General features: G+C 42.1%; 2 protein-coding genes across 2 annotated transcripts in view; one reads left to right on the top strand and one right to left on the bottom strand.

The window, feature by feature from the left end:
• Positions 1-870: 870 nt before the first annotated feature.
• Positions 871-1,999, bottom strand: LOC131317415 (uncharacterized). The gene is made up of 2 exons (XM_058346970.1): positions 1,450-1,999; positions 871-1,004 (listed from the first exon to the last, which is right to left on the bottom strand). The coding sequence occupies exons 1-2, from the start codon at positions 1,997-1,999 to the stop codon at positions 871-873; spliced, it is 684 nt and encodes a 227-aa protein (XP_058202953.1).
• Positions 2,000-5,767: 3,768 nt separating this feature from the next.
• LOC131315792 (serine/threonine-protein kinase ATM-like) overlaps positions 5,768-15,634 on the top strand; it is a 32,487-nt gene continuing 22,620 nt past the window's right edge. The window contains exons 1-2 of the mRNA XM_058344985.1: positions 5,768-6,036; positions 6,230-6,301. Of these exons, the coding sequence (XP_058200968.1) occupies positions 5,938-6,036; positions 6,230-6,301 (171 nt within the window). The 5' untranslated portion in view covers positions 5,768-5,937. The remainder of the gene's footprint in view (positions 6,037-6,229; positions 6,302-15,634) is intronic.

Genomic DNA, 15,634 nt, shown 5'->3' with positions numbered 1-15,634 from the left:
TAAAGTAGAAACATGGCACTTAGGGTGTGATTAATGAAAGGAAATGTTTTCCAAGGAAGGAAACATTTTGAAACTACATTATGACCGGTTTTGGTTGCATAATGTGAGTTGTGTATGTGCGTGTGTAAAAAAAAGATTTGTGAAAAACCCAATGAGAACCCGGAGCGGCGGAATCATTGTGGAGATACTCGGGAACCCGGAGCGGTGGAACCGAGGGTTTTGAATTGTGGCTTGGTTATCCGTGGTATGGAGCCAATGCAATTGTGTGCCAATGGGAACCCGGCGCGGCGGAACCATTGTGAGGATACTCGGGAACCCGGCGCGGCGGAACCGAGGTTGGGTGTGTTAAACAAATAATTTTGGGAAATTGTTGATTTGTATATGAAAATGGAGACACGGTCTACGATGAGTTGCGTAAGAGAAACTCGAAGAATCTTGGACACCAACGATAGTTGATTAACGAATATGGATGTGTCATTGTTAGCTGTGTATACATATATCATGTGGAAATCAATGATTGTATAACCTATTGTTTGTAAGTTATGGGTTAGCGGGTATGTGATTGTTCTGCTGAGCTTTTGTAGCTCATGGTGTTACCTTTGGTGACCCTGACATATTATATTGGTGGTGACGCTGGTATAATGTGTCAGACCTTGTAGATGTTCAAGACGAACAGTTCACCGTGGAAGCTTTTGGAGCAGAGGAGCTTGCTAGGATGGAAGAGCAAGCAGAGTAGTATTAGGAATCCTAGTTTCCTTCCTTGTTGAATAAATGTACCCTTTACTTATGATGTATTTATGATGTAATAATGAGCCAGACTCTCTTTATTATGTAATAAATGCCTCATTAACGTACCCAAAATTCAGGGCATTACAGATTCTGCCACCTGGATCTTCTCCTCGTCGAGCTCACCGTCTGTCTATCCCCCTTAAATTGGAAATGAGTCCCTTCGGGGGTATACACGGTCACCATCTTCTGATGGTAGTCTATGACCACTCGATGTGCTGATTTTCAGTCCATCCCTGGGATTACATCGAAATCCGCCATGTTGATTACTTTAAGATCGTAGGTTAGGCGCAAGTTGGCTACCTCTAGTTCGCACCCTCTACACATTAGACTAGTAGCTATACTCCCCCCAAACGGTGATGTTATTATCATACTCGTACTTAGGGGTTCTATTTCTAGTGCTAGTGCAGTTTTGCAGGCATCAGACATAAGCAAGAGAGATGCTCTAGAGTTGAACAAAGCTTGTACGCAGGTATTATAATGGCGTACCTTGGATCACAGAGGGATCCTGCTCTTGTTCCTTAGTCTGTAGCGCGAAGATACGCCCTCCAGTGCCTTGCTGGGTTTCCATGGGCTGTTTTCCCTTGTTTTGCCCATTCTGCTGCTGTGATGAGCCTCCAGGGTTTTGCTTCACAAAACTTGTCTGTCCAAAGCTCCCATTACCCTCCTTCTGAGGTTGCGGGCATTGGCGACTGTAGTGGCCCATAGCCTGACAGTTGTAGCACCGAACTGTCGTTAAGTCCCGACCATTTCTTTGTGGTTCGCCACGCCCTGGTGTAGTAGTCTTCCAGAGTTGGTTGCCTTGAAGCAGGTTAGAGGGTTTGGTGAGGTAAGGTTCACGGTTGTTGCTTGGTGGATGGGTTCGGATCGGTCCACCGGTGCTGTTATTTGCCTTCCTCCACCGGGTTTTGAAGTCATTCTCTTCACTCTCTAGCCGGAGAGCACACTTCATGACTTCAGCATATGTGGTAAAGGCTTGAGCCACCACAGCCCTTCTAGCAGTTGTTAGCCCCGACTCAAACCTTCTTGCCTTCTTGTCCTCGGTTGGAATGGAGGTTAAGGCATAACGGGACAGTTCCTTGTAGTTGGCCTCGTACTGAGTGACGGTCATTGTTCCTTGCTTAAGGTTCAGGAACTCTTGTTCCTTGGCCAGGCGAAGGGGTGTGGGGAAGTATTTGTCGAGAAATAGGGTTTCGAACTCGGCAAAGGTCATGGTGGCTATGGTATGGGTTGCTTCCATCAGGTACCACCAATAGCGGGCTTCTCCCTTCAATTGGTACGTGGCCAAGGCCACACGGTCTCCGTCCTGGGTGATCCCTAGGGTTCTAAGGATCATCTTGACTTCGTTTAGCCAAGTCTCGGCCATGACGGGGTTGGTGTCTCCGTGGAAGGTCGGGGGTCGGCGTTTGCAGAACTCGTTCATTGCTTGGGTTCGGGTCATGGGTCCGTAGTTATGGTTATGGTTTTGGCAGTTGGCGTTCAAGGCAGCGACAAACGCTTGCATGATTTGGGTTAGGTCGGGGTTTGCATTTGAGGGTTCTCCGTTATCGTATTCTAATCCGCAGCGCGTATTCACCATCTACGAGGGGAAATTGAAAGGGGGTTTCAGTCTACTAAAACAAATTTTTCTTTTTGCAAATGGCGTTTATTTCAAAAGTTGAAAGTAGTTTATTAACAGTACTTTTTTTTTTCACAAATAAACAGGAAATTACAATCATAAGCATAGAGTTCTAATATAATGGCAAGTAGGGACCTAAGATAAGATTTTTCCTAATACAAGTTGAAATGATCCTTCATACTCCTATTCCGTGGTTCTATACGTTATCAGGTTTTAAACCTACACTGCTACTACTCCACTCTATGGTAGAACAATTCCTATAATCTTTCCCAACCACCTCACGTAGTTCGAGCAAACAGGTTGGCTAGGTGGTTATCTATAAAGACAAAGTTTTATAATCACTAAGGAAGGCTTTCTAGGTTCCACAATTGATTCTTGATTTAAGTCATCATCCAATTGTTCGGGAATTCCCAGCTTGGTGGTACTGCCAATTTCCAACACCTTGCTTCAATCCGAAGATTGTTTTGTCAGAATTCCACCCAATTTGGGACGGTAAACTTAAACTTAATTCACGTTTGTGCAACGATCAAACTATCTCATGGTCTACCCATTCTACCCATGGCCGAGGTTTTGAACCTAAAGCTCTGATACCAAGTTGTAAAACCCCCAATTTTGGGTACATTAAAAAGACAATTTCATTGAAACCTCAAAATAGAGTCTGGCTCTTATTACATCATAATTCTCATATGAGTACTTTTAATACACAAGGGAGGGTATCTAAGGTTCTAAACTACAGCTCCGCCTGGTCCTCCATCCTTGCCAGCTCTTCGGCTCCAAAAGCCTCCAAGGTGTACAGCTTACCCTGCTCATCTACAAAGTCTGACACATTATACCAGCGTCGCCACTAGTATAATATGTAAGGGTCACCAAAGGTAACACCATGAGCTACGAAAGCTCAGTAGAACAATCCCATACCCACTAACCCATGACTTACAAACAATAGGTTATATACAACAGACAGTAACAATAACACATTCACATTCGCTATTCAAACTATCGTTGGTGTCCATGATTTTCTGAGTTTCTCCTATGCGACTCATCGTAGACCGTGTCACCATTTTTCATATACCGATCAACATTTCCAAAATCATTTTTCAACACATCCAACCTCGGTTCCGCCGTTCCGGGTTCCCAAGTATCCTCACAATGGTTCCGCCGCACCGGGTTCCCATTGGCACACAAAACTTGCATTGGCTCCTCTCCGCGGATAACCAAGCCATATTACCAATGAGGCTACCACGTCCGGCTGCATTGGCAATCTTCACAATGGGCTACCAAGTCCGGCCACATTGTGGTTTTCACAATCCACGCAATGGGCTACCAAGTCCGGCCACATTACGAGTTTTCGTTCACACAACGGGCTACCAAGTCCGGCCACGTTGCGGTTTTCACAATCCACACGATGGGCTACCAAGTCCGGCCAAATCGCGGGTTTTCATACACACAATGGGCTACCAAGTCCGGCCACATTGCAGTTTCAAAACACATCTCTTCATTAACCACACCCTAGGTGTCATGTTTCTACTTTCTCGATTTCCGTGTCTCATTTTCATGCATCGACTCCGCGGTAGGACTTTTCACATACGACATCATTCATTGAAATCTTTAAACTAACAAGATCATCCAACTCAATATTATACCACAAGTAATGCAAGCAATTCACGTAAGCATGCACATAACGCTTTTAAAGATCAAATTCCGAATAGTTCCGTTCAAGCGATAACATTCCAATCTTTTAAAAAAAATTCGTACTTTCTTCCTTTGTGGAAAATTCTAAACAACATATGTTTATTAATGTAAATATCGATTATTCAACATGCTCATACTTCCATTCGCCAAAGCTAAGTTCATCATGCATTCCAATCATTATAAACGATAGTAAACCTTATCTACTTTAAGGAAAATGATTAGGAAAGTTATGCTAGGGAGAATGTGCCTATATATACATAGGTACCAAGAATATATGGCTTAAGATTTCCCCATTAAAATATGATATAGGTACTAGTACTAATTCATTAAAAAAAATCCTAAAATCTAGAATTTAGATTTACCCAATATTTTAATGCACAAAATCACATGGGAAATCCAAAACTTGATTATTTAATAAAAACCTTGTACCTTGTTGGAAGATTAGTGCTATTATCCAATGGGCAATAGTTTCCCTAGCGGTTAATAACCAATGGATAATGGGGGAAAAGATATCTAATAAATAATGCATATTTGTCCTTTGCATATGTGAATATACACCAATATATTACTATATCTTTGTACTAATCAAATTATTCTAATGAAAGGCCTATTGTCCAATGGACAAAGATTACCCTAGCATTTATCGCCTAATGGGTAATGGTCCAAAGGTAACTACATGGGTTTGAAAGGTTCAAAAGGTTCAAGTAGGTTTAAAAGGCTCATCTAGGGTTAGGAGAAAGTAACTAGATGAATTGGTAGTTAGGTTCCTCCAACTAATCGGTTGGAAACTAATTTGATTTGCCACGAGGACTTCTGGTCAAGAGATAAAATTTTAAAGGACTAGAATCAACTGACGACGGATTATTAAAAGGAATTTTGGAAGCAAATCCATGTAATTAAAAATAAAAATTCAAATTTTTAACGAAATTTTTACTTACTAAAAATCTGGGTTGTTACAAGAGTACTAAGATAGGTAATTTTTATGTCTGCGGCATAACGGTATCAAGAGTATCAAATGTTACGTAGTGGAAATCGGTTGTAGCAATTGTGAATTTTTAAAATCTTTTTTGATACACAAAATTTTAAAATTGCTAAAAAATCACCCTTTAACGGTCAGGTGTTAGCCATAACCATTGTGAATTGGTCTGAATTGAAAATGGATTGATATGTAATGGCAACGGTCAATATGCATATGCTTTCCATCTCACTTGTCGAATCGTATCGGAAGGTGCCAAAACCGTTATGTATTGGTCGATACGGTATGTAACAGCCAATATTTAGAACCTTAGTTCTTTGTTACACCGACCAGCTATTGATACCCATAACTTATCTTGATAATACTGGGAGTTGCCACTCCTTATGCCTACACACCTTCCCAAGAAATTTATATGCGAGGATTCGCTCTACCGAGAAACCTAACCAGCAAATTTGTTGGTGCCTTTGTAACTTGAGGACTTCGAATGTATAGTATTATAGTATCCATGTTGCGAGGTTCGTTTGATATTCATATAAATCCTGAAGCTTTGTGTGGTTCTATCTTAACTTGTTTCATTTGTACGAGATTCCTGTATCTTATTTCAATAGGATCTGTAATCTCTAGTATCTATCCCTTTGCAGGCCAGTCTTATGCTTCATTTCATGTTATTTTTCAAGAAGAGGCTCTCAAGTAAGCAAGGATAGCTTTCTTGATGTCTATTCAGTCATAATTTTATACTCTGAGACTTTGCTTGAAAACAGTGGGAGCCATTTCAGGTTTAAATAAAAAAATAAAAGCATGACAGCCTCTTTTGTAGTTTAACTTGACCTTTTCCAGTATTGTTTTTTGTATGTAGATTGCCTTATCTATGAATGCAGCCTTTTTAGGTTCACTACCCATTCCATCATTGTCTAAAGGGACTTGCATGCCCATAGTTTGGAGTGTATTGATTGGTCTAAACCATGGGGTGAGAGGTTGTGTCGATCTTTTAGAACAACTTGTGTTTTATTTTATTTGTTTGGGCATCTTATTATCTACATGTTTAGAGTTAGGACTTCAAACATGTGTAGCATACATGTTTGATATTTGAATAACCTACAGAGCTTGGGAGATTACTATGGCATTCTTGTCTGTAATCTGTCATCTTTCCTTTTGTGCAGGGTGACCTTCGTGGCAGTTTACATCTCAGACAAAATCTCTTGAGGGCAGTTTTGGCTCTAGTAAATTGGCAGGTTTGCTTGTTTACTATATTGTTTATCTTTCCTGGTTGTTCTATAACATCTATATCTGTTGGGTGCAGTGTTCTAAAATAAGGTATTCCTCGCCGAGTACTCACTCCAAGGTGCCTGGCTAAGGCGACTAATCCCAACTCGGTGGGCATTACTCACCGACTTACGTCAAGTAATTGCTCTAAGGTGCCTGGCCAAGCTACTACCGAGTAGCAAGTTTTAGAACACTTGGGTTGTAAAGACCAGTAAATTCGTAAAATCTATTTAAATGTTTTATAAGGAATAAAAAGGAGGAAATTGATTTGAAATAATGAGATTTTGGGTTAATGTGTTAAAATTGTATACTTGAAGGGAAAATGTGTGATGTGTGCATAGTGTATATGTGTGTGGGGTGAGGGGGCAGGGAATTTTATTTCCCTTTTCTCTCCATCTCCCCCGTTCCTCTCTCCCTCTCTCGGCTCCCACTCTCCCACTCTCACTCTCACCAAATTTCACCCAAACAACTCAAAACCCTCACAAAACTACCTCCAATCTTTCATTCCTATGCGTATTGGAGTTTGTTTCTCATTGGATTAAGATCGGAGGAAGCGTATTTCATCCGATTTCATGTTTTGGAGCTAGGGCTTGGAAAACCCTTAAAATTCGTCCTTCAATCTTGAGGTAGGGAGTTCTACCTTTCAATATATGTTTATGACTTGTCTCTACTGCTTGATTTGTGCCATTGATCGTGGTTATTGTTGTTGATGTTGTTATGGTTGAGAAACCCATGAAAATCTGCTCGAATAGCTTTTATTATCTATACCTTAGCCTTGTTATCGATACCTTTGTGTTCCAAAACCCAGAAAATCACTTGTTATCGATACCATTTGCCATTGTTATCGATACCCTTGCATCTGGAACCATTTTTGACCAAATGGTATCGATACCCTTGTGCTAGGTATCGATACCTATTGCTTAACTCCAACTTTTGCTGTTTTGCTTCGTACTTCACCGTTTTGGTTTCTATTCACTTCTAACCCATTCAAACACTTCCCGAATGATCCCTAACTTAATTACTTGTAATCGAAGACCTTGTTGAACATTCCCATGACCTTAATGCTCATTTGAACTTGATTTCACAGAAATCATTTTATAAATCGTTGTTGGATTAGAAACGCATGAATGTGTTGACAAAAGGATTTTGAAACTTACGGACACGACGAGAACATTTCAAGACATCCCGAATGGGTAAAGTGCCTGGTAGAGGATATCGGGGTCCTTTAATTGGCCCGGTTTGAGCTATATGCTCGTATTTGATACTTCAGGACATCCCGAATGGGTAAAGAGCCTGGCAGAGGACATTGGGGTCCTTTAATTGGCCCAGTAAGAGCTTCAGCTCATGACACATGTACGAGACATGTTTTGACATATGGTGTTTCAAAGTTTGTTTAGTAAGACACATGATTGGTTTTGAAAATGAAAGGTTGGAATTGAATTACTATGGTTGCCCTTCTATTGGTTTTGAGTTGCCATCTTTCATTCTGTGACCGATCCTACATTTCATATGGATACATTGTTAGATTAGAGCTTTCTACTAGGCTAGTGTGGCGCAGACCTTACGTTATCTTTTAGGTACTAACCTTGGGCAGTAGTTGCATGCTTGGAGTGCTTGGGCGTGGACATGATTTTTTTTGAAAGCTAACCTGAAGAGTTACTAAGGCTTTGTTCGGTTGTTAATTTAGTTTTGTTTTAGTTTTGTTTTTCAATCATTATCCTACTTCTTTTTTCAATCATTATCCTATTTCTCAAATTATTATTTTCTCATTTCTCTCTATCTCGCTCCAATCATTACTCCTATTTTCAATCATTACCCTATTTCTCTCTCCACCCACTACCAAAACTAAACTAAACTAAACTCTCAACCAAACAAAGCCTAAGTCATCATTGTGATTTATCTTTTGGAAGATGTTTTCGTAAATGTATTTGTAAATCTTTTGATTAAAGAATATTGTACATTCTTAAATCTGATTTGATATTCTGTACTATGTTGATTTGGGCCATGGAGCCAAAGATGTACTATTTGTAAACATTTGGTCGTTGAAATGCAACTAATGGAAATGAGAATGTTAAACTGTTTTGGGGTATCGTATGGATAATTGTGAGGTTTTATTTATGGAAATTTATTTATTATTATGTTTAAAATCGAGGGTGCGACAACTTGGTATCAGAGCGAAGGTCTAGAACACCTAGAGACCGTGGGGAGACGTTTCGTCTCATGGGTTCAAAATGTCGCACCTTCTAACATAACTTGTGCATGCTTGTGTGACTAACATCTATGTGACTACTTGACATTGCATTTTTGTCATCGTAGAGTAGTGTAGAGTTGTTAACCCGAGTTGGGAAGTTGGGGCTTGACCTCATGGTAATAGTGTTATGATTAATAGTTTTCCTTTCTTATATCATGTAGTAAGATGCCTCCGAAGACGCGTGTTAGACGAAGTGGGGCTGGAACCCGGGGTGGTAGAGGCCGTGGTCGTGGCTGTGGGGTGCCACCTAAGGACGAGGTTAGTCAGCTCGAGGAGAATCCTGGTGGAAATCCGAGGGCTGGGGTCGGTCGAGGTGGAGGAGTACCTCTTAATCAAACTCAATTTGCTAGGGACCTCGTCGCAGCACTTACAGCTGCAAATCTTCTGAATCAAGCTCTTAGGGAGAATATCGAGGATCGCGCTATGGTAGCAATGAGGGAGTTTAGCCGTAGGAACCCTCCGATGTTCGATGGGACTAGTAGCAACCCATTGGTAGCCGACCACTGGCTAGCTCAGATCCGCAAACTCTTTAGAGCTCTAAATATCACCGAGGACAATATCAGAGTGGGTATTGTGGCCGTTCAACTAGTTGGAGAGGCTGGCGAATGGTGCGAATCGATCTTGGAGAGTAGGAAGGATGCAAGGAGGGCGGCAAGGACCGCAGCTCAAGTGAACGAACCAAATGTTGAGAATTTGACATGGGCTGAGTTTGAGACGCTCTTTGAGGATCAATACTTTTCGAAAACTTCACGTGAGAATCTAAGGGATCAATTTGAGAAGCTAGAATAGGGAAATATGACCGTTTCAGAGTACGTACAGAAATTTCAATCCTTGTCTCGTTTCGCTCCAGAGTTGGTGGCGACGGAGGAAAGGAAGTCTCGACGATTTGAGAAAGGGCTGCATAACACTGTGAGGAGAATGGTGATAGCCCAATACAAGATGAAGTTTTCCGAAGTGGTGGAGTGTGCAAGGAGCATTGAAGTTCCGAAGGAAGCTCAACGAAATGCAAGGGCTTGGGAACCAAGGCAATCAATGGGAAGTTTGAGTTCTTCTTCGAGTAGTTTCGGGAGCCATGGGCAAAAGAGACAGAGAGAACTGTCTCAGCAACCACCTAATCAATCCAACTTTAGGGTGCCTTCTTCTTCGGGAACTCGGGGTGCCTCATCTAGATCTCAGATTGTGTGTTACAGGTGTAAACAACCCGGGCACGTCCGTACTCAGTGTCCTCAGCTTTCTAAGGCGTGCTATAATTGTGGTATGGCGGATCATATTACTTGGAATTGCCCTCAAGGGGCAGGAGCGCGTAGTGAGTCAGGCTCGGTACAGCAGCCGGGGGTAGGGCGTGGTGTTGGCCAGCAGTCCTTCAGGGGTACTCAGAGGCAGCAGCAGCCTCATTCCCGCCAGACATCATCAGTTCAGAGTTCTGGGGTCGACCGAGGAGCGAGTTCATTCGCACCTTCTCAGGCTTCCGGTCAAGGAGGAGGTTTTGTGCTGGGTCAGGGTACCTAGGGGCGTGTTTTCAACATCAATACCAATGCTTCAACTTCAGTTTCTCAAGCTCCAGAGGCATCTGTTGTGAGGGGTACTTTTATTCTATTCAACTCTTTCACTAGAGTACTCTTTGACTCTAGAGTATCGCATTCTTTCATTGTTGTGTCATTTGTGTGTGCATTGGAATTGGACACCAAGAATCTTGATTCACCTTTATTTGTTGAGACACCATTAGGGGGAAAATCATCTTTGAGTCGTATTTGTAAAGGCTGTGAGCTCGTTATCTGCGACCATCGCTTCGTCTTTGACTTTATCGTTCTTAATGTGTCGGGGTTCGACCTTATTTTGGGAATGGATTGGTTGTCTACGTTCCATGCCACGATTGATTGTTTTCGAATTCCATGGGGAGCGTCGGGAACCTTTAGCACTATATTTGTGTGGGTCTCGGGAAAGGGAGTCGATTTATGCTATGTTGGCAAGCTTGACGTTAGATGAGGATTTGTCGACACGTGGGGAGTTACCTCTAGTGGTTCGTGAGTTTCCAGATGTGTTTCCTGAAGAGTTACCCGGTTTGCCTCCCGAGAGAGAAATCGAGTTCACGATAGACTTGCTTCCAGGCACCGCTCCTATCTCGATTCCTCCTTATCGTTTCGCACCCGCCGAACTTAGAGAGTTGAAAGTTCAACTGCAGGAGTTAGAAAATTTGGGGTTTATTCGTCCTAGTATATCACCGTGGGGAGCACCGTCCTTGTTTGCCCAAAAGAAGGACGATTCACTTCGTTTGTGCATCGATTATCGCAAGCTTAACCGTGTGACCATTAAGAATAAATATCCCATGCCAAGAATCGATGACTTGTTTGATCAACTCCGAGGTGCCACTTGCTTTTCCAAAATTGATTTGAGGTTCGGTTATCACCAATTAAGGGTTCGTAGAGAGGATATTCCTAAAACTGCTTTTCGTACTCTTTATGGCCATTACGAATTCGTTGTAATGCCATTCGGTCTGACAAACGCTCCAGCTACTTTTATGGATCTCATGAACCGTATCTTTCGTGCTTACCTTGATCATTTTGTGGTTGTATTCGTCGACGACATTCTTATCTATTCATCTACAGAGGAGGAACACCAAACTCATCTTACCATCATTCTAGAACTCCTAAGGGAACATCGTTTATACGCTAAGCTTAGTAAGAGCGAGTTTTGGTTACCCGAAGTTAAGTTTCTGGGTCATGTGGTTTCGAAGGGAGGAGTATCCGTTGATCCGGGAAAGATAGAATCCATTATGAACTGGCAGCGACCGAAGAACGTGTTTGAAATCCGAAGCTTTTTGGGGTTGGCCGGATACTACCGTCGTTTTGTTCTTGACTTTCTCGTCTAGTGGCACCGATGACTAGGCTAACTCGAAAGGGGACCCGTTTCGTTTGGAGTGACTCATGTGAGACAACTTTTGAGGAATTGAAGAAGAGGTTGACTACCGCACCTGTTTTGATTGTGCCCGAATGTGGAGTTGGCTACTCCGTGTATTGTGATGCGTCTAAAGAAGGATTGGGGTGCGTATTGATGCAAGCGGGGCGAGTGGTAGCGTATGGTTCGAGGCAATTAAAGACTCACGAGCGAAACTATCCTACTCATGACTTGGAACTTGCGGCCGTCGTCTTTGCTTTGAAGAGTTGGCGTCACTACCTTTATGGTGAGAAATTTGAAGTCTTCTCTGACCATAAGAGTTTAAAGTATCTCTTTTCTCAAAAGAAGCTTAACCTGCGTCAAAGTCGTTGGATGGAACACATAGAAGATTACGATTTTGAGCTACATTATCATCCGGGTAAAGCGAATGTTGTGGCGGACGCATTGAGTAGAAAACCGATACATTTAGCAAGCTTAGCTATACGTGAGTGGAAGATGGTGAACGATTTAGGCCATTATGCCTCGCACTTCGAGGAGGTTTAGGAAGGGGTCACATTATGCAACTTGACCGTGCAATCGGCTTTATCGACTAGAGTAGTGGAAGCTCAACAACACGATGAAGAAGCGGAGGAATTTCGTACCAAATTTCTTAACGGTGAAGGTCGAGATGGGTGGATGATTCACGTAGACCAAAGTTTATGTTATCAAGGGAAGTTATTCGTACCCGTTTCGTGTCGGGAAGAAATCCTACGAGAGTTTCACCACTCACCGTTAGCCGTCCATCCGGGAGGAACTAAAATGTATCATGACTTACGTAGGCAATTTTGGTGGCCTGGGATGAAGCAAGATGTTGTGATCTTTGTGTCCAAGTGCCTTACGTGTCAACAAGTAAAAGCCGAACATCAACGACCTGCGGGAGAACAACAACCGTTACCGGTGGCCGAGTGGAAATGGGAAAATGTGACGAAGGATTTTGTTACGGGTTTGTCGAGATCGCCAAGGGGGCATGATGCCATTTGGGTTATCGTGGACCGTTTCACCAAGACCACTCACTTTCTACCTATCCATGTTACTGATTCCGTAGAGACGCTTAGTCGTTTGTATATTCATGAGATTATTCGACTTCACGGGATTCTCGTATCCATTGTGTCCGATTGAGATCCGAGTTTCACTGCACGTTTTTGGCAGAGTTTGCAGGCCGCTTTGGGCACGAACCTCTTGTTTAGTACCGCCAATCATCCGCAAACCGATGGTCAATCTGAGCGAACAATTCAGATTTTGGAAGAAATGCTTCGGGCTTGCGTTATGGATTTTCGAGGTAATTGGGAAGACCATTTGCCATTGGTAGAATTCGCATACAACAATAGCTATCAATCGAGTATTGAGATGGCTCCGTATGAAGCATTGTATGGGAGACCATGTCGATCACCCGTGTGTTGGACCGAATTGGGAGAAGCCACGTTAGTGGGGCCGGACATGATCAAAGAGACTACTGAGAATATGAAAATGATTCGCCAATGACTTTTTGAGGCTCAAAAGAGAACAACCGAACAGGTCAAGGTGATTCGTCAAAGGTTGCTAACCGCTCAAAGCCGACAAAAGAGCTATGCCGATCGTCGTCGTCGCCCATTATCATTCGAAGTGGGAGATCATGTGTTTCTCAAAGTATCGCCACGTCTAGGCTTGTCATGTTTTGGGAAGAAGGGAAAGCTTTCACTACGTTATATCGGTCCATTTGACGTTATCGATAAAATCGGAGAGGTTACGTACCGTTTGGCCTTGCCGCCAAGATTATCGAATGTGCACGATGTGTTTCACGTATCTATGTTAAGAAAGTACGAAACCGGATCCGTCACATGTGTTAGAATGGTCCGAACTTGAATTGGAAGCCAACGAATCTTACGGAGAAGAGCCAATACGTATCCTGGATACGCGTGATCAAGTGTTGAGGGGTAAGACGATACCACTAGTGCGAGTGTTGTGGAAGAGTCAGGGTAGCGAGGAATCGACATGGGAACGAGAAGATGAAGTTAGGCAGAAGTATCCATACCGATTTTTGGAATGAATCATGTGTTAAAATTGTATACTTGAAGGGAAAATGTGTGATGTGTGATGTGTGCATAGTGTATATGTGTGTGGGGTGAGCGGGCAGTGTGGGCAGCATGCCCTTTTTGGAATTTTCGGATTCCAAAAACGCGAGGGCGGGAGCGCTTTAGCTGGACATCAAGGGCTCGCAAAATACAGAGTTGCCACTTGGGTTTTGAAGGTCCGACACCCAAGGAACCGTATTTCGAAGCACTTGCTGCGCTAATTTGATTTGAAAAGGTTAAGGCACCGGTCCGTCATAACCATATCTGGGTTCGTGAGCCAGGTTACGAGAGGGAAAGGGTTTTAAGGCACCCCTCTCGCCCAATCCGGAGATCGGTCTCTACTTAAGCATTTTGTGAAAAAGTTTGCGATTCTTCTTTTATTAATCAATTTTTAGCCAATTAGGGCGGGGGAACAGTTTAATGGGGATTAAAGCTAGGGGTGGCAAATTGAACCCAGACCTATTAACAAACCCATACCCATCAACTAAAAAATAGAGCCAACCCAACCCATTTATTAATTGGGTAAGAATGGGTCCAAACCCAACTAACCCATTATTAATTGGGTCTTAATTGGGCATCAATTGGGTCAACTTAAATGACCCAATGGGTAATGAAAGTAACCCACCAAATTCCTGCCTCTTTACCAATTACTAGGTTTCCCGTCTCTTTTGCAATTGGGAAGCCGAGGAGTATGGCCCTCTCTCTCTCTCTCTCTCTCTCTCTCTCTCTCTCTCTCCCTCTCTCTCCGAGGAGTATGGCCTTCTGTCTCTCTTTTATTCAATTGTTCTGTGCTAAATCAGACGCGTCCAAAAATATTTTGGACGGTCCGGATTAAAAACCAATTGTGACCGGTAAAAATTATTTTAACCAGTCAAAATTGAAAACACATCTCACCTATTGATTGCGAGAAAAATGCCCAAAACAGAAGCCCAAAAAAATCCAATCGATTCTAGAGAGAGAGAGTTATAGAGCGAGAAGCACGATACATATAGAGAGAGAAAACTAGAATTAAGAAACTCAACCACAAAGGCACGAACGAATTCATGAATCAAAATTCTCTTTCTATTGATACCCTCTTTGAAAAAAAGAAAAGAAAACTACTCTAGTTTTATTGTGCTTTTTTACACACGCACAAACACCTCGCATGTACGCAATTTCCCACACACACACAAACGTTTCTACGATTCTTTCCATAAACAAAAACAGAAAAAAATTATTAGTAAAAGAAAGATAGAGAGAGAGAGAGAGAACGGGAAGGATTAGAGAGAGAATGGTAGTCCCGTATAGGGTTTGGATTAAAAAATTGACTTATTTTTTTGTTCTTATTCAAATTTTTTTTTGTTTTGTGTCAAACTTTTGTGACTTATTGATTTGTTTCGATGAAAGGAATCGAAAAAGTAAAAAAGTTTGATCGAAACTTATAATTTTTTGAATAAAGACAAAAATAAATCAATAAGACAAAAAATTTACTTATTCTCGTCTTTTTGAAAAAATTTATGAGTTTCGATCATAATTTTTTTTTACTTTTCTGATTTTTCGATCATAAATTTTAGTATATATGTAATTGGGTTAATGAGCGGGTCGGGTTTGCTTTAAAATAAATGGGTTGGATTGGGTATGGGTAATTAGACTTATAGTTAATGGGTCTAAAAGGGTCAATGACCCATTAAAGACCCAACCCACTAACAACTTACCCAATTTGACCCAAACCCGCCCGTTTGCCACCCCTAATTAAAGCTGTAACATATTTGCAGGATGTGATTAAAGACAATATGAATGGATGGCATGCTTGAAGGATAAACGAGATAAAACCCAACACCATTATCGGGTATCAAAACAGCGCGTTGGCATGAATTAGGCACAAGCAGGCGCCAACTTGCATGCATGGCTCCACCAACATGCAAGTAAACTGTTGCGCGACTAGCTCAAACCATCGCGCGATGGTTATATCCCTCCAATCAGGTTGAATTTCATCTCCTTCTGGGCTCTGGAAGGACCAGTGCACACCCAGGGTTCAAACCAAACAGATTATATATACTGAAAGGAAATAATTATTACAAACAGAA

Source organism: Rhododendron vialii, chromosome 2a (genome assembly GCF_030253575.1).
Source record: "Rhododendron vialii isolate Sample 1 chromosome 2a, ASM3025357v1".
NCBI classification, from domain to species: Eukaryota; Viridiplantae; Streptophyta; class Magnoliopsida; order Ericales; family Ericaceae; genus Rhododendron; species Rhododendron vialii.
Note: the sequence above shows the minus strand (reverse complement) of the source record. Positions and strands in the feature narration are given on the sequence as shown.